This window comes from Paramisgurnus dabryanus, chromosome 1 (assembly GCF_030506205.2).
Source record: "Paramisgurnus dabryanus chromosome 1, PD_genome_1.1, whole genome shotgun sequence".
NCBI classification, from domain to species: domain Eukaryota; kingdom Metazoa; phylum Chordata; class Actinopteri; order Cypriniformes; family Cobitidae; genus Paramisgurnus; species Paramisgurnus dabryanus.
Genome location: NC_133337.1, coordinates 24,282,000 through 24,301,718, shown reverse-complemented (window position 1 = coordinate 24,301,718; position 19,719 = coordinate 24,282,000). Strand labels below are relative to the sequence as shown.

The following is a 19,719-nucleotide window of genomic DNA, read 5'->3' as shown; positions in this document are numbered from 1 at the left end:
AAGTTATTAATCCACAAATTGCATGCGAGTCGAAGAGTTGGTCGATCACAGATCAACTGCGATCTGTCACACCATTAGCTGCTGCTGCACAAATTAAACATACTGTAAATAATCATGCAAACACACCTTTATATTGTTCTTTTTTCTCCTCCTTTGTCCTTTTCTTTCCCTTTTCGGCACCAAAGGGATACATCCTTTTTTGTGACATGGCTTATCATTTATTACAGTTACGCGCACTTGCGCGCAGGGGCAAATTGTCAATGCATGCGAGATGTCTATATTGCGCATGACTTAAATGCTAGCACTGCAGACACAAAGCAGTTGTCTACAAATCTGAATTTTCTTGTCTTGAATTATTCATTTATTTATTCGTATTCATTCATTCATTCATTTACATTACTTGTTTAGGTTATTTAATTTTAAAAATACGATTGGGGGGCCCAAAGCAGCCGCTTATTTCGCTTATGCCTGGGTTTTTAGAGCCATGGTCACAATGTACTGTAATGTTTCATCCGTCTGTTGCTTTGGTTATCACGGCACTCATGCAAACTTTTGGGAGAGAATAACAGAATAAAAATGTAACTCATTCACTCCTGTTTCACATGCCTGATGTACATGAATTATTATTTAACAAACCTTGCTGTATTTTTGTGTTATTCATAAAATGAAGGCACACCACCAACGAAGATGACTTGAATGCACCTGACGTCGTATACACAACTTTCCAGCTCATAAATATGAAAAGTGCAGGTGGACTTGAACGCACCATTACTTCAACCTTAAAAAAACAGCTAATGAACCACTAATCCAGTTGTTCTAGGTTACCTAAGAAAAATTACAGTCAGTTGTGTTGGAACCAATTTATGCAGGAAGGTCTCCAGGATCAGTGTTGGAGATCAATCTGTTGCCGGTAAATAACATACAATTAAATCTACAGTAAGTTACTGGCATCCAGCTGCATTTTTTTTTACAGTGTAGACTTGACAAGGATATGCACATGCCTTAGACTGGCCCACTTTAGTTCATGACTATATTAAAATAATATCAATAAATCCTCAGAAGCATACATAAGTCTGAAATAGTGCATTGTTCTCTGCAGCCACGAATGAAACTATAACAAGGTGATTAACGAGGCGACGATGGGGCGGGGGGAGGTCAGGAGACAAGACAAGGAAGCACACAGCCCCAAACAAAAGGCCACGTGCTACCACACAAAACATGTGGGACTGTCATGATCCTGCCACAAGGAGCAAAAACTATGAAATTAATTCAGGACCAGGATATCATGAGTGGAAAAATTAATTTATGCATTCGTCCAGAAAATATACTCATAATTGTACATTAAGAAGTTAATTCTGTGGCCTTTAGAAAATAACTTTTCTACTGCTGTACCCCAGATAGCAAAAAATGTCCGCAGGACTTCTTTTTGCCGCCAGCCCTAAGCTGTCGGCTATAGGTGCGTCTCGCTGGCGGGGAGGAAACGTTTGCCGCCGAATACGTCACCCCCCTTTCTTGCGATTTGCCGCCGGCATCCAGCCGGCGGCCCGACTGCTTAATTTTCTCTGGCGGTTGCCTCCGTCTAACAGACCGCGGCAGGCTGGCGGCAAGCCGCTTTGAAATGTTCTCTTAATCGACCGCATTGGCCATTGGAGTTAGAGTACACTGACAGCATTTTAACTACCTTTCACATTTGAAGCGGTTATACAATCATAATAGCCTATATATGTTAATTATATCCAATAGGATAGTTGTTTTGCTCCAAAGCAAAGATATGTAAGTTATGTTTATACGAATGTGTTTTCAGTTAGTTTCCTTTTTTTACACCCTGAGTTCAAGCATGTTTCACATGCATCTAAAGCCAGTAGGGTTTATAACAGATTCTTGAAGGTTTAGGAAATTACATTTAAATTACTTTGAAACTCTGAAGCGATTATACAGTAATATATGTAAAATATATCGAATTATTGTATGCACTCAGTCAGGTCAACATTTTTACATGTCTTTGATTTATGCACTTGACTGGAAATTTCCTTTATGTCTTTCATTATTTTCCAACATCGATTGATTATTTACTTTTTTTAAACCTTTTACATGTACAAGGATTATTTTGCGATCTGTACAAATTAATTTTTAAGTGATAAAGCACAAACAGTGAAGTACCGCCACCGGTCGAGAGGGGCAGCACCTCAACAAGACGGGAGAATTGTAAACCGGAAGATACCGTGTCCTGCCAGAGAGCACTCGTCGTTACAAGTTTTCAGTGTTTGAAGAGAGGCTCAAGATACAGATTTAAGACAAAAGGCATCAATTACGATCGTTTAAGTAAGTACATGTTTCATTTTTGTGTAACGCAAGATTATGTTCATGTATATAAGTTGTTTAAATTACTTCGTTTGTCTGAACAAGTATGCTGCTAATCCCCTAGCTAAAGTGGCTAGCAAGTGTTAGCGAACACATGCTGTTTTGCCTTTGTTACAGTACACACGGAGGTTAAGCAAAGTTCTAGTTCTTTTATTTTTTATTTAAAGGTTGTTACACTAAGTTTGCTCTCTGCTGCTAATCCAGTAGCTGAAGTGGCATTAACAATGTGGTTTTGTTCATATTTTCTTGCAGATAACTTGCCCAGAGCACAGCATCTCGTGTACAGCATGAAGTTTTCAGCTATCAAGGTAGTATATTCTAGGTCTGTGTCTTAGTGTGCAGTGTTTTAACAGTATTGAAAATAGTGCCTTTAGTTATTGTTTTTTTTTTAATAATGTAGATTTCTAGAGACTCCAGAATGAAAACCAAGCCCTGCACTGCAAAAAAATGAATGTCTTTCTTAGTTTTCTTTTGTCTTGTTTTCTAATATTAATATCTGAAAATTCTTAAATTGAGATACACTGACTTGGTAAGCAAGTGGCTTAAGATATTAAGTTTTGTTTATTGAAATAAATGATGGAAATCAAGAGGTTTTTAAAACAAGTCAAAATATTTACCTGTTTAGTAAGAAAAATAAACTTAATTCCAGTTTCAACTTGATCAACTTAATTTAAGTTTATTTTTCTTACTGCATTGGCAGATATTTTGACTTGTTTTAAGTAAAAAGAAAAACTCTTCATTTTTATAATTTATTTTAATAAACAAGACTTAATATCTTAAGCCACTTGCTTACCAAGTCAATGTATCTCAATTTGAGAATTTTTAGATATTTATTTTAGAAAACAAGACAAAAAAACCTAGGTAAGTCAATACTTTTTTGCAGTGTGAGGGAGAAGAACCAAGCCCTGAGGGAACGTAGTGAACGAGCAGGTGAGAACATGCACTCTTTCTTAAATTTTACTTTTTTTGTCTGTGATGTAGGTCCAATATTACCATATGCCTTTCATTTTGTAGCTTCGGATGACAGCGGCTCACTTTTGGCGTTGCTTGACAACACTTTGAGGCAGGATAAAAAGCTCCAGGAACAATTTGTAAGTGTGCTAATTGCCGTAGGGTAATCTAAAAAGTAAAATTAAGTTTGTATACTGCATATACAGTCTGAATCCAGAGCCTGTCTCTCATTTATGTATGAGAAAATTCAGAGAAATTTATTTTGTAACACTTTTTTTGAATTTTCAGCTTTAGAGTATCTTCTCTAATCACCTTTCCATTAATACAACCTGGACTGGTGTAGGGAATCAAGCATGTTTTAGAGACCTGTTTCTGAAGACCATTGTTCAAAGTAAGTTAGATTTTTATATTTAAGTAGATGTGTATGGCCTTATGTTATTCAAATGGAATGACAGTTCTGTATTTTCTACAGGAGCCATCCGGAAGAACCCTGCAACCCAGGATGCCACTGATTGGGCTGTCCAGGTTAATGTTACGTGTTACCTGAAAGGAGCATCTGACCGTAAAGGCGGAAAAAGGCAGTACACAGCTGAGAGGGACCCACAGATGACGCCTTAAACCGAGGCTGACTACTGACACCCCAGCATCGCTGACAACTGGAAACCTTTCTTTATCGTGCAGTCAGTAACATCAAGAACCCTAAAGAATCCTGAAGTATCACACTACACTCAACCAATCCACACTTCACTTTGAAAATTACTATTCTTTTATTTTTCAAATTCCATGTGACCCTGCCTTAAGGGCAGCTCCTCGTATAGATATGGAATGGCGAGGATGTTTGTCCTTTATACAGGTGCACGAGATAAAGTACTGATCCCTTGAGGGTCAATCAAGTATTTGTTCATTTTTAATTCACAATATACAGATCTTATTGCAGCAAAGTGAAAATATTGTGTTCCAGGTCAGCAGTGCCATTATAATAGTCTATTCTAGTCCAGAGCTTTACTCTAGGATAAGTGGTAATAATTTATTGTTAGAAATGAGGATTTATTTGGTATGCTGCACGTTCTTTGGTACCAAATATCCTCATTACTTAATTTTATGTTTACTGGTAGCCAAATTCTTTTCATCCCAGAGCTGACCTCTAAATTATTAACAATTGTTGTAAATGATATGTTCTAATTTGCTTGTAATGTTTTTTTTAAACTAGAATTTATTTGGAAACCTGCATGTTTTTTAGTACTTTTTTATTTTTCAGTTATTTATATTTCAGTGCTCTTACACATCTTGGTTCAATGACTGTTACTGTACTTTGAAATGTGGAATAAAAAATCCAAATGAGAATTTGTCTGGTTTGATCAATCATTATTTATGATAAACTGCATGCTAGAATTAGCTTATATAAATATTATTTATATATATAAACAATAAGCGGCGGCAAAACGCTTGAAAATAGCGTTTGCCTCCGACGGGCCGCGAAAGAGCCGCCTTCAATATAAAGGCGGCCGAACGGCGGTTGGCCGGCGGGCCAGCCGCGGATTGAAGGCGGTAGACAGGCGGCTGCCGCTTTAAAAAAGCGGCTGCCGCCGGCGGGCCGCCGTCAGACGTGTTTGCGATTACGCCCTTATGACGCTTCTACTGCCTCCAGAGCACCGCCGGTGGTCCGCCGACTCATTGCTATCTTTTGCTATCTGGGACAGTATTACATCAAGAGCATGCAAACAAGATCAAAAAGCAGATAAAGTGACATTGATTTGCTGAGCATTGAACACAGAAACAATTCAATTGTGAAATGCAAAACCGGTTTATTAACTACGATACGAAATACACAACGACTAACTAACAGACAAACACAATGAACATGAAACTTCATGAGAGAGAGAGAGAGAAAGCATGGAAATTTAAGAGAGAGTAAAAGAAGAGCAATATCGCTTTAGGATTTACTTGTACTGTGAGCAAAGGTGAGTGGGGGAGAGCCCCTTTGACGAGTCCAACCCGTTATAGTTGAAATGGTTCGTGCGAAAGGTTGTTGAACGAGCGGGAAAACAAGTCTTTGTTCTCTCCAGACTTCATATGCATAGTTTGTTTAATGCAGAGATTTTGTTTCAATAATAATTTGGATTAATATTGAATGAGTTTGATATCAGTTATGGTGCACACCATTGATCAGGAAATTATCAGAGGATTATTTAAACAGTACACAAGACATGGGTTGAAACACACTTCCATTAATTATTTCATAAATGTGAATTATGGGACATACTAAAATAAAGCAAACATCACTTTAGTGTTACAAGAAAGTGGTACATTACAAATACGAACATACAATACAATGATATAAAATATATACATTTTAAACAGCTTATTGTGATCTTAAGTACAAACAAATCTCTGTGTCATGCCTGCTCCGTCTCTGGCCATTGTCACTTTAACTCTAAGATCTCAAGTTTCTCTGGAATTTGTTTAAAGCTTGCTTGAAATGTGAATTTAATTTAATTGTCGCCTAATTTACGATCTACCAGAGGACTCGGGAGGAGATTAAGATCTTTGATGAAAGCATTATGAGCAGAACCTTGCCCTTCCCCCTGTTGGTGGCATGGTGTTAAACTCTTTAAGGGTAAAGTTTAAAGCTGATAACGATCCAGATAAAAAGACCTCCATCTGACGTCCGGCCAGATGTTACATTGTTGTAGAATGAATTTAAATGCGATGAAGGTTTGCAATTAAGTTCAAAACACTCATACAAGTCATTGTTCCTCCCATCCTACAGTCAGTCAATGAATGACGACTGGTGGCTTCATTTCAATAGCCGTGTTGTCGCTATCAGGTCAAAAGAAGGAAAAGTGTGTTCCAATGGACACTTCTTAATGTGCACCCTCTGTGGGCTTCTCATTACTCTTAGGCCAACAAAGACCAACTTGGGAGTGAGGTGGAATCAAGGTCAATGTGATTTCAAAAGAATCAATGTGAACTTTGGGCAAAGGTGCTGATTTTTGTTTCTGACAATGGATGTTTTTATAGGAATAAATGATGATAAACTGGGCAAGGTGCTTACACCATCACATACACATATGCCTGTGATGTTTTATTTTAGGATTGGCATGGACAAAAGTACGCCAAATGTGTCACAATATTCTACCAAAAGCAAACAAAGTGGTGGAGGTGTTGCTAAAACACTTTCAATTTCTCAATTCTTCTTCTACCTCTTCTGTATTTTTATTATTCTCCTTTAAACGTGGCATTGCAATTCTTCAAAATCTGTATCTGTGGGTACAAATTTGCACAATGTTTACTCTACAAAAGCTCTGCTCCTCATTTGTAAGTTGTTTTGTATGAGTTCATCATATTCATTAGCTAGATGACTAAATGTAAAATCTTCTCAGTCAAATGTTAGCAGTATGCCCTCAAGACATAAACCGGCAAAATACTCAGATTTTTAAATGATATTCATTCTGAAAGAGAATTATTTATATCATTTATTACACTTTACTATATAATTGCAGTAAACAGATTCTTTTTTATGCTCTAATTACAGCAAAATATGATTGCAATTCATTTAAATATGAATAGAAATCAGTCTCTGTGTCATTAAACTCATTTTGCATTTACAAATATGCCAATCCATCAAAATTTGTGTATGAAAATATACGTGTTTAAAGAATGGAAAGAGCACAAAGTGAAAAACTTGAGAAAACAGAGACACTTCAGATATCATCCTGGCTGTTGATACAGGTAAACTCGGATGCTTTCTTACTTTACTTGTAAGCGTATTAAGTTTATTCTTTGAATGTGTTTGTCATAGTTAATTTTGTTTTAGTATTGTTGTTTTTCCCATATATTTCAGTTTGCTTACTGTAAATCCATCAACAATGGGAAGGTTTATTCATTTGCTGCTGTTCGCAGGTGAGTGTATAAGTTTACACAGGTTTTGGGGAGATTCTGGGGCATAATTTATAAAGCATGCATACGGACAGGTTTAATCATAGAGTGATCGCATGGCCACACGTGCTCCCTTTTGAGAAATGATCATAAGATCACATTTAGGATGTTTTCTATGCAGCATTTTATAAATGAGGCCCCTGATGTCCAGAAAATGGCTGTTGAAGGATAACTTTTCTCTGAGGTGTTTCTTAAAACTGAACTCATCTATAGGTCACTTAGGCTACGTTCACATTGCAGGCTGAAACGACCCAATTCCAATTTTTTTGCCCCTATGCGACCTGTATCTGATCTTTTCATGACAGTCTGAAAGACACATATCCGATCTTTTCAAATGTGACCCAGGCCACTTGGGTATGTGGTCCTGAATCCGATACGTATCCGATCTTTTGAAATGCGACCTCCATATGAACGGCCAAGCCACATGGATCCGACCCGTACGTCATTGATACGCTACAAACGTCATAATTCTGCATTGAAGTAGGCAAGAACGATAAGATAAACAACAACCATGGCGGACGTTGCTAACACTGCTCCACATCATTAAATTTTGGCCGTATGGGTGCACACGTTATATGATTTCACATATAACAGCTTTCCCCCAATATATTAATATATAGCATATTATTATAATGCTGCGAATAATATGTGAAGTAGCAGCTTTCAATAAATATTTTTTAATCACATAAACGTCGCACACCTGTGTGCGATAGGTGCGTAGGAGAGCAGGACTCGAAAGTCCAAAATTGAAAAATTGAAAAAGAGAGGTCCCGCACACTATCCACTTGCAAAAATAGAAATAATTACTAATTAAATAATTATTTCTATTTTTGCAAGTGGATAGTGTGCGGGACCTCTCTTTTTCTATTTTTCAATAAATATTTTTTAAAATGCGTTTATAAATCCAACAACCCCTGTGACCGGTCTACACGTCCATAAGAGGTTTCTATGTTTATAAACCATTGCCTCTTTCTTTCTACATTAAAAGACAAAGCTGGCAATTCTGACTACACTTTCGTTCTTTTAATAATTTCTTTACTTTTTTTTCATTTATAAATCACTCTGGGTTATCTGATTTAACTATTTGGCTTGTGTTTTGTTTCCGTGCACTTGAGGCATTTTGCACATTTGTTCTGCACTTTGTTACTTCTGACCTTATTTTATTAAAAAAATGTATTTATTATAAACGTAAATTCTGATCTAATTTAAGTCTGTAAATTTTGGATTGCTTTTTGTTGTATCGATGTTGCGCTATTGCGTGCTGGCCATGCTTGCGCATGCAATTTAGCCGAACGGGCTAGGTGCTCTGCGTCTCATATTTAGGAGTTCATCAAACTAAACATACAAAAACGGAGGTTTTTCGACGGATATAAATTTTAAAATGTATTTAAACCAGACTGGTTATCTTGTCAAAAGTTAAACTACAAAACAGGTAAGCCGTTTCTTTAAATTTCGGTGCTGAAACGGAAAATATCTGCACCAAACCTATATTTCTGCCTGACACGAATGTCTTTCTTGTGATTTAATATTATGGTCGGTGTTCACTTTCAAATGATAGCAAAGAGATTCCTGAAATAAATAATATCATCCGGTCTTTCTGTATCTAAAGTGAATACAGAGATGATCAAAGTCAAAGCAAGGAAGCAGGTATTTCTATGCTAAATAATAACGCGAAGTGTCTATAAAATCCTTAATTTCAGTGTTTTTCTTGTTATAAATTAACGTTTAATGAATTGTATATAAAGCTTAGTTTTTATCATTTACAGTAACAATCACAAATTATTTGTCATTTCTCATTTGTCGTTTTTTGTCATGACTGCTTTGACGCGCTAAATCTCCAAATTAAATAAAAACACTGAATTGTTTCCAAGGCAGGATCACCTTTGTCATTTTTTAGTTATCAAAATGTTTTTTGTGTGATGTTCTGTAGATCGTGGCTTGTTATGTTATGAGGAATAATTAAACAAATGTTACCTTATATTTTACCTTTAAAAAATAAAAATAATTATATATAAATATATATATATATATAAATGCATCGTCAGTTTTGAATTCGTTCCTCACTTGAAAGACAGTTTTGGTCACTTTATCAGAAAGTTGTTTATGTGTGCTGCTTGTGAAAGAAAATAAAAGTTGCCAGTTTGTACCTGGTCTGGCCCCCTCCCAACCCACGCACACAACCATATGATTTTACTATCGGTCGACTACTACAATTCTGATTCGAATATGTAACACCTTAGTCGAGGACACCCCTAGAAGATTGTTATTGTGCTGGCTCCGTTGGGAAAATAACTTTTATATTGCAAAAAGAGCTCCGCTGTTGACTACACCGTTGTTGACATCCATGTTTAACGTTAGCTTACAAGTGACGTCCTTGACCGTTGAGTACTCTTATGCGCATGCGGGTCACTTCTGGGTCATTTCATGTTCACACAGGAGATCACAAAGGTCGCATTTAATTGGAAATGTGAACGGCCTTGCAAAAAAATCTATTTTTTTCAAAAAATCGGAATTGAGCATTAAGCCCTGCAGTATGAACGTAGCCTTAGAGACACTAAACTCTTAAACTCTCCTGAACCTTTTTTTCTTATAGTGTATGATGCTGCACTAAACTGAATTGTTAATTTGTAATACTTATTTAACTCAAAATTAGTTTATTTATTTGTTTGTTTATTTAGGAAAAATTATCAAATTACACTAAAAGTAAAATAATTGATTTGTTTTCTTTAATTGACTGCAGAGTTACCTAGTTGCAAATATATATATGGGGTTTATTTTAATAACTGTAATTCAGTCAAAGTGTGCACATAAACAGGTTCTTTGTTTTAATTCAGAGTTTGTTTGTTTTTTTGCCATGCCCACTTTACAATAATTCATGTCATGGCAACAGTTAACCAAATATATTGCACTGCTGGACTGCACCATCTGCTGGATTTTGTTTTGCATCGAACTCAAATTGAATGATATTTATAACAAATAAAATCTGCCTCATGGGCCGGATGAAAGTCTCCAGTGGGCCATAGCAAAACACATTTACAGATAAACAAAGATCCTTTGTGTGATTAATTAGATTAATGAATAATTGTGCACTTTCCTCTCAACAGGACTCTGTTTGTTCACCCAGGGCATCTCATGTCATTATATTCTCATCCAGTCACAGATGAGCTGGGATGAGGCACAAGCTTACTGCAGACAGAATTATTTTGACTTGGCTACTGTTCAAAGTAATGAAGACTGGACATATCTAAGAGAAACGGTTCAATCTGCAATGGTCTCAGCGGCTTGGACTGGACTGTACAATGACATTTATAGCTGGCGGTGGTCTTATCAAGATGAAAATGTGACATTAAAATGCTGGGAGAGTGGACAGCCAGACAACAGATTAGGAACACAGGAATGTGTTAGTAAAATTTCATTTGTATTCAGGGATCGGCCATGCACCACTCCATTTCCCTTTTTTTGCATCAATGGTAAGAAACAATACCAAAAGGTCATAGCCTAGTTGTTTAAGAGTTGGGCTTGTACAGAGGTGCCTTGTCCCCATGGCTGCAATGCTATGTGTGTGTGTCTGTGTGTGTGTGTGTGTGTGTGTGTGTGTGTGTGTGTGTGTGTGTGTGTGTGTGTGTGTGTGTGTGTGTGTGTGTGTGTGTGTACCTGGTAATTATCACGTTGTGGGGACCAATTGTCAACTGATGGTTGAGGTTAGGGAATGGGGTAGGTAAGGGGAATAAAATATACAGTTTGTACAGTATAAAATGCATTACGTCTATGGAATGTCCCCATAAAACATGGAAACCAGAATGTGTGTGTGTGTGTGTGTGTGTGTTTGTGTGTGTGTGTGTGTGTGTGTGTGTGTGTGTGTGTGTGTGTGTGTGTGTGTGTGTGTGTGTGTGTGTGTGTACCTGGTAATTATCACGTTGTGGGGACCAATTGTTTGACCAACATTTTGATGTCCCCATGAGGAAACATGCTTATAAATCAAACAAGATGATGTTTATTGAAAATCTAAGGTACAAGAAAGGTTTTTGTGATGGTTGGGGTTAGGGAATGGGGCAGGTAAGGGGAATAGAATATACAGTTTGTATGGTATAAAATGCATTACGTCTATGGAATGTCCCCACAAAACATGGAAACCAGAATACAGACTAATGATAAAACAATGTTACTAAAAAATGAAGCTGTGACCAAAGGCCTCCAAAATAAATTAGATTTTATTATCTGCAATGTAGTCACACTTTGTCTAGAATTTGCTCATTCATACTGATGGGATCTTCATCATTCACTCCTGAGGTATTATTATCCTGAGATGCCTTTTAAAATTTTGAAAGAATTCACTTCTAGTTTGGGCTCCTATTGGCTGCTTTTTTCAATATTCAGTCAGACTCAATAAACAGGGCAAAATAGCGTTAGCACAATTAAAAAAAAGCGCTGATGGGAGTGAACTTTTTGCAGGTGATTTACTGACAAAGCCGCAGATTAAAGAACACGGATGCAAAAATCGCATTTCCTTAATGACCAATACAACCTTAGTTTAAGTCATGTTGGGTCGGTTTCCCGGACAGGGATTAGACTAGTCCTAGACTAAAATAAATGTAAGAGCTGTCCAAACTAAAAACAACTTGCACTGACATATCTTCAAATACAGTGCCCTTTGTTTTGTCTCAAAATGCACACAAGTAATGTTTTTAGTGAAACATGTTTGTTAAAAATAGTTATATTTCCATGTTAAACTAAGGCCTTGTCCTGGCTTAAGCTAATCCCTGTCTGGGAAACCACTCTGTTAAATTTATCATTCTTTTTTAAGGCATTAAATAATGACCAAGGAGTCAATTGACAAATTTCTTCATAATGAAATTTAGCGGAAGTCCAAAGTCTGACGTAGTCAGGCTAGATGTTAAGTTCAGGTGATGAACTATTTGTAAAAAAATTAACGTGACTCTCTTATTTCTAATGTCTTCTTACAGAGATGGCAACTGGATCAGACAGGTTTGTTTTAATCACCAACACTGTGACGTGGCCTGAAGCTCAGAGCTACTGCAGACAGCATCACACAGACCTGGCCACCATTCGGACCCAAGCTGAGAATGACCTGCTGGCAAAGATGCTATTAAATGCTGAAGCATGGATTGGTCTCTTTAGGGACTCGTGGAAGTGGTCAGATGGATCAAATGTCTCCTCATCCTCCATTATGTGGCAGTCTAGTACACGTAGCATAAGTGGGAAGGATCAGAGACCTTGTGGTGCTGCAGGTCCTGATGGTCTGATAGTTGATCAGCTCTGCTCAGATCCTCTTCCCTTTATCTGCATGCTGTGTAAGTTTTATAGTCCCATCTTACATAACAAACATCTAAATACACCTGTTTTATTACTTTCAATAAGTCTTGGGCATGTTACTTTAGTTACTATTTGTGAGAAGTAACTAGTAACTATGAGTCATGAGTTAGATATTACTGTGCATATGCTTGTGTGAGAAAAACACAAGCACGTGTCTGACTCTGGTTGACTACCAATGGAAATTAAGTTTGATCACTCTTTACTGAAAAAGCATCACAGTTAGTGAATGCTGTTATTCCCATCACTGCTTACAATACTTTATTACCTAGTTACAATTTTTTTTTTTTTTGTTACTTATTTGTTAATGACCTTTGACATCATGCATCCTTTGTCAAAACAATTGGCTATAACAAACAGTCATGAACAGTCAGGTAAAAAACGAATGAACCCGACCAGACAAAGATTTGTGAAAAGCACTTCAATTCTAATAACTCATGACTTGGAAGCTGATGCTTTAGTGTTGAGAGTCTTTATTGTTATGTTTGATTCAGTTAAAGAGAGGATTGTGTCACACCAGTCCTTGACTACAATAACCCTGCTGTATTCTGTCTATGCAATACTCTGACAGATCCAAAAAAGCAGATTTTGAAATTGGAGATCAAATCTGGTCTGAATCTAAATGACCCTGCGATGATGGAGAAAATCTTACAGTTGGTAAAGTATTCAACTATTTCTGTTAAACACTTAAACACATACAGACCTCTGTGTGCACACAACATCAAAATAGATTTTCAATAAATACAATATTCAAAATATATTGTAACATTAAAGCAGGACTGCACAATTTTGTTTCTGTTAAATTGACAAATGTAACAACTCAACTAGAGAAAATTATATAAAAAATACTAAATCAAAAACAAAAGTTTTTAATTTTCAAATAATTTCAGACCCTGTTTTGTAGCTTTTCAGTGTAAAATGTCAGTAAATCAAAAATTTTCAAAACTGTTGTAAAACTGTGTTTTTAGATCAAGCAGAAACTAAAGGATCGTGGGATAGAGAATGACACAAGATTGACCTGGAGACTGCAGCCAGATGGAAATGTTTTCTCACCCATAACAAAAATGAGAAGATTTTTTACCTGAATTACTCCTTTTTCACATTTTCCTTCTTATATATATAACAGTCAATGTTACACTTTTTATGCCTTCTGTCTGCTTCATCATTTATAATGATTGTTGCTCTTATCAGTGGTTCTCAAACTGGGGGTTGTGAGTTTGTGCCAGGTGCCCTCAGTTTTATGACATTTTATTAAATACATTAATTTATCAGAATGTTCCCAACCAACAGAATGAAGTTGAAACATTTATTATATTTTGTTTAATTAAAATTCTAAGTTTTAGGGAAAGGGATGCACCCTACACAAGGGGTGAAAAGTTTGAGAACCACTGCTCTATACACACAACACATGTAGACATTAAGTGTGGTTTAATGAGATGTGGTATCTGTAGTAACAGTCGGGCTGAATTCATGCTTTTTTGGTGATAATTTAGATCTTATTATAAGTCACTGGGATGTTTGCTTAATATTTTATTAAAACACTGAGCCTATGTGTTTTTATGCATGTTTAACATAGATAAAAAAGCTTCAGTAGTGTTTTAATGCATTCAAATAACGAAGTTATGATTTTGGTTAAATGAGAAGCCTAAACTAAAAATTTACTTTTTAATCAAATTACTTTAATGTCATAAAATAAATAATTATATATTCTTCTCGACATTTGTTTAAAGATTTCGATAATTACTTGTGATAACAAGTTTGCTTAACTTTACTGAACGTTATCTTCTTCTGTGTTTCAAATCTTCTAAAGGTATATTTTCATTGTACTGTACTATAATACTAATAAAGTAAAAAAGAGTAGACTACCATGACTGTTTCTTAACACAGTTTAGTACAAATTTGAAAGTGCACATTAAAATCACAACAATTTAATTCTTACTTTAAGTTTATTTCAATGATTGTCTTTTAATTCTCTTTTGTTGCAGTTTAGATTAAATTTGATTTAAAGCGTTGACTAACATAAAGCACAGGTAAACATAAACTTCATTGATATTTAATCTGAAATTACATTTAAGTTCCTTTCTGGACCTTTGTCCAGAAGCAGCTGCCCGACCTCTCCTTCATCCAGACATTTCAACGATTGCAAACACTGACAGAGACCGTAGAAAGTAGAGTTGTAAAGTTACTGATGCAATCAGATGTTAGTGCACCTGTCCCTCATACACACGCATAAGTGTTCATGCCTGTTATTAGGTTTGTTCAAGTTCATGCACAGCTGCAAGAACCAACAAGTGGATAACATCAAAGTACCATGAGAGCAATTCCCGAAATCATACGGAGAAGTCAGATTTCCAGTTTCTCTCGTGGTACTGTGATGTCGTCCTCCTGTCGGTTCTTGTGGTTCCGCATGAACTCAAACAAGTCTACTACATCATACGTCACATGATAACTTCAACATGTCAGATGCTGTCCATACTAACTCAAATGTATGTACTGTCTTAGTGCTCGTTAAATAGGTACTCAGTGAAATTCAGTACCTACTCAGTAAGTGTGCGGTTTCAGATTCAGCCCTCATGTGTCAGTAAGAACACACAAATAAAGTAAACACTGTACGCAGGACTTGACATCAACACTCATCAACAAATGTCTTAGATCGCAGGGATTGCTGAAGCTTAGGACGATGCAGGGGAAGATGGTGGATAGTGGAGGTGAGGGTGATCTTCGGCATCTTGGGGTACGAAACCCTGGGTGGCTGAGTCGGCGTTCGTGTGGCGTTGCCGAGGCTTTCGTTGTGACTTCTAGGGTTTATTGTGCACAATTTAATAGTGCATTCTACTATTGAATACATCTATACTGATGCAATCTAACTCTGCCACTGAATGTAGTAGTGACTGTAGCTTTCAGCCAGGAGAAGATGTCGTCAGGTGGAGTCCAACTTTCACAGGGTGTTTCGACCCTGAACCACAACACCCTCCAGTTGGCGGGTCTGCAGTGGTGGCCAGTCACTGCCCATCTCCTCCTGGCCCCCAGCTCAGCACGATGCTCTTTCTGCTGCCTCACCCAACCTACGGACAGCTGCCTTCCTCTCCCTTCCTGCTATGCCCAGAGCTGTGAGCGTCTTCCACACAGACTGTGCCGGGAAACCCCTACACCCGACCTCAACCGGGAATAGCCAGGTCTGCCACCCTTTGGCCCTGCACTGCTCAACAAGGTCCTGATACTTGGTGGCTTTCCGCACATAGGCCTCGTCGCACCCATCTTCCCATGGGACCGTCAGTTCAATCATGATTAACTTCCTTGCCTCTTCAGACCATAAGACCATGACCGGCCTCAGCGGTGTTTGCACAACCTGGGGGAAGACTAGTCTCCTTCCCAGGTCCACCCTCATCTCCCAGGATTATGCTGCTTGCAAGAGGCTCTTTTTAGTCTTCTTGGGTGCTGATGGTTTCTCCCCTTCCCTGATGAACTGAATGGATCTCGTCGGCCTTGTACTGGGCTGGCGCTTTTTCTGCCTCTCCCGCTCCAAGATCTCAGCCAGTGCACTAAGAACCTTGTCATGGCGCCACCTGTATCTTCCTTGGCTAAGAGCTGTCTTGCATCCTGCCAGTATGTGCGCCATTGTTCCCCTCCCTCTGCATAACCTACACAATGGGTCCTCCCTCATTCCCCATCTGTGGAGGTTTGTTGGTGATGGAAGAGTGTCGTACACTGAACGGAGCAGAAAAGAAATGCGAAAGGGCTCCAGTCTCCAGATCTCAGGCCACGTGACCTTTCGCTTTGGCAGGTCCCACTTTGTCCAGGCACCTTGCGCTCCAAGCTCGACGGCCCTAGACCTGCGTTTTTCTTCCTCCAGGTATCGGACCTCGGCTTGGATCATGTCCCTCCTCTGCCTTGGGTCTGCTTTTCCCCACTGCTGGAAGTGGGTGGATCCGAGACCTTGCCTCCCTATGCATGGGTTCCCGATGATGTCCTTCAGCTTCAATGCACTCTCAGCTTGCGCCACTGATGTGTCAGCTGCCCATTTCCGTCCCGATCTCGTAGTGACGCGTGCTCTTCTGACTTTTTCATCAGTGGAGTCTTGGTACATCATCACAACCCGACACTTTGCCACCTTGAACTCTTCAACCACTGATGATAGGGGTAGTTGTACCTGTCCAGACCTGGTGTATAGTCCTACTGACGTGAAGCTTGGTGGGACTCCGAGCCACTTGCGAAGATGTTTGTTCACTCGCCTCTCGACTCCTTCCACTGCTGGCATGGGTACTTCATAAATTGTCAGTAGCCACATGAGTCGTGGTAACAGACCGTGCTGAAAAAGCCATGCCTTGAACTTTCCTGGTAGTCCTGACCCCTCGATCTTCCTCAGCCATGCATCTGCCTGTATCTCTGTCCTGGAAACGTTGCATCTGTCGGTCAGGGATGCGTCATACCTAGGCACTTAATTGGGTTTTCCTCAATTGATGGTATCGTCTCCCCCTGTACTCGCAACTGGAACTTGCTGGTCACTTTCCCACTTCTGATCACCATGCTTCTTGATTTCCTTGGCTTAAACTTCATCCGGGCCCATGTTGCCACGTCGTCAAGAACCTTCAGAATCCATCTTGCTTGTACATGGGTTGAAGTTGTTATAGTAAGGTCATCCATAAAGCCTCTTATTGGAGGTTGGCGGGTGCCAGACTCCATTAGTGGCCCTCTGGATTCCTTTCCTGCAGCTTTTATGAGCAGGTTCATTCCCATGACAAACAGGATGGGGGAGATGGTGCAGCCTGTCACAATTCCCTTTTCAAGGTCCTGCCACTGGGTTGTGAAGTGGGCAGTTTTGATTCTTAGTTTGAATCCTCCGAAGTAGCTGGTAATCATACCCCTAGTGTGGTGGGGGAAATGGTAATGTTCCATAGCTGCGTTAATGAGGCCATGTGGGATTGAACCGTATGCGTTAGCCAAGTCGAGCCAGACAACCGTTAGGTTTCCTTTGCTCTCCTTGGCCTCCCGGATCAGCTGGTTGAGGATACCTGTATGTTCCAAGCACCCGGAGAAACCTGGAATACCGCCCTTCTGTACTGAAGTGTCGACATATTTGTTCTTCACCATGTAAGTAGTCATCCTTTTTGCCAGGACAGAAAAGAATACCTTGCACTCGACACTTAGGAGAGAGATGGTTCGGAATTGGGTGATGTTGGAGGAGTCCATTTCCTTAGGTACAAAGCACCCCTCTGCTCTTTTCCAGGATGCTGGAATGATACCTTTTGTCCATATCCTTCGCAACAGTTTCCATAACCTGCGGAGGAGCATCGGACATCTCTTGTATACCTTATAAGGTATACCACTTGGTCCCCGGGCAGATGCTGAACGGGCTTTCTGTACAATGTCTTGGACTTCTCTCCATGTTGGTTCACTGGTATCAAGCTCTTCCTCAGGAGTTTCAGCAGTTCTGCTGATCTTGGGGTGTGCACCGCAGGCTTGGTTCCTGAGGTCGTCATTGTGGCTCTCCTTAAGGAACTCCTCTACAACTTCCTTAGGGCTGGTCAATCTTCCAGATCTGGCTTCCCCCAGCAGGGTTTTAGTAAACCTGTATGGATCCTTAATGAACTGAGCCCGCTTGGCCTCCTTCTCTTTTCTCAGTTTCAGAGACCTTTCTGCCCTTCTTAGTCTGCAAAGTTGCCCTCGAAGTCCACTGGTTAGATCTTTTATACCCTTCCTTTCTTCAGCACTTGCTGTTCTGAACTGCTTGTTGAGGGTCTTGATCTCATTCCTCAATTGCAAGATCTCTCTTGCTCTCCTGTTTGGCTGGATTACCTGAGCTTCGCTGCTGCCTTTTCTCTCTTCTGTGCCAAAGCGCTCCCTGGCTATGGTGAGGATGATTGTTGTCATGCTGTCGATTTTCTTCTCTGCAGTTCCTGCTAATGTGGCCTCTAGAATTCGGTCCAGGTCCCCGTCTAGTTGGTTCCATGCAGCGTTGTTGTTTGCTTGGGGCCATCTCACTTTCTCTGTCATAGGTTGGGTGCCTGAGGTAGTGTTAGGAGAGTCCCTCCTGTGGCTTTGGGATGGAGCAGGTGCTAAGAGGTCTCCTGTAATGTGGGGTGCTTCCTGACTGGAGTCCTCCTGCGTCTCACTTAGTGTCTCCACTATGCGATGCGTCTGCTTCTTCCCTCCTCCACATTGGGTCTTAGATTGGTGTATTTTTAGTCCCCTTGCACTCTTGCAAAGCTTTCCGCAGTGGCACTTTACTTCTAACACTTCCCCTGTAAGTGTGGTTTGGGTGAGCCGTCTCGTTGTCCGTGTGATTTCCGTAGCCATAACCATTGTGTCCGTCCCGTTGAGTCTCTCATCCTCCCCCCCTCTCGGAAGACTCTGGGGGTATTGCTCATTGTTCCGTTTTGTAGCTTTGGTTGGTGCCCTCTTGCGAGTGCTGTGATTGAGGTTGCTGGCCTCGCACACCCACGCCAGTCTTTCCTGGAGGTCAACTGTCTTTCCAGTGTCACCAATCTTCCTTGGTTGCCATCCAGCCTTTCCTGGAAGTCACTGGTGTCCCAGAGAAAATGATGTTAAAAATTAACATCAAATTAAATGTTAGTTTTAGGTATATTTTAAATGATTGTGTTTGATTCTCTTTTGTAGACTTAATTTAAAGCGTTGAATAGCATACTAAAGCACATGTAAAACACTTAATTTTATTTATTTATTACTCAAGTATGTTATCTAAAATCTGAAAGCTGTGTTTTTGGTCTGCATTGTCAGCTGTGAGGGCTGTATAGAGAGGTGTGTGTTTGTCATTCAGAATCATGTCTTTCTTTTGTGTTATTGAAAATGTCATACTGTAGGTTTAATGAACCAGAAAGCACTTGGGTCAATAATGACACTTTTTAAACCAAATGAAGATACACCCTCTGCAGATCATTTGTTTAAAGCAAATGACCATCATGAGTCATTTATTCAAACAATAGCATAAATGACTCATGGTCTAAAAAACAAGATTTAACAATCTTAATACTGAGACATTTACGGTTTTATCTTAAATAATTTTGATGCTTGTACAACTTTGTGTTTTTTAGAAAATGGGACACAGGTGTTCAGTCCACACTTAAAAAAACAAGCCAGATTTTTAATGAAGCATGTATTGTGACTCTGAATGTGAAA

General features: G+C 39.2%; 1 protein-coding gene and 1 long non-coding RNA gene across 3 annotated transcripts; one reads left to right on the top strand and one right to left on the bottom strand.

Moving 5' to 3' along the window:
• Window positions 1–1,407: 1,407 nt before the first annotated feature.
• On the top strand, window positions 1,408–4,656 carry LOC135732036 (uncharacterized). 2 transcript variants are annotated; one of them, XR_010526665.2, is made up of 6 exons: window positions 1,408–2,322; window positions 2,614–2,669; window positions 2,736–3,291; window positions 3,376–3,452; window positions 3,601–3,703; window positions 3,785–4,656. It is a non-coding gene; the product is annotated as an uncharacterized lncRNA (long non-coding RNA). The 2 variants fall into 2 exon arrangements; XR_010526664.2 differs by having other exon boundaries at window positions 1,414–2,322; window positions 2,762–3,291.
• Window positions 4,657–15,978: 11,322 nt separating this feature from the next.
• Window positions 15,979–16,892, bottom strand: LOC141282904 (uncharacterized). The gene has a single exon (XM_073816021.1). The coding sequence runs from the start codon at window positions 16,868–16,870 to the stop codon at window positions 15,980–15,982; it is 891 nt and encodes a 296-aa protein (XP_073672122.1). The 5' UTR covers window positions 16,871–16,892; the 3' UTR covers window position 15,979.
• Between the last annotated feature and the right edge of the window lie 2,827 nt (window positions 16,893–19,719).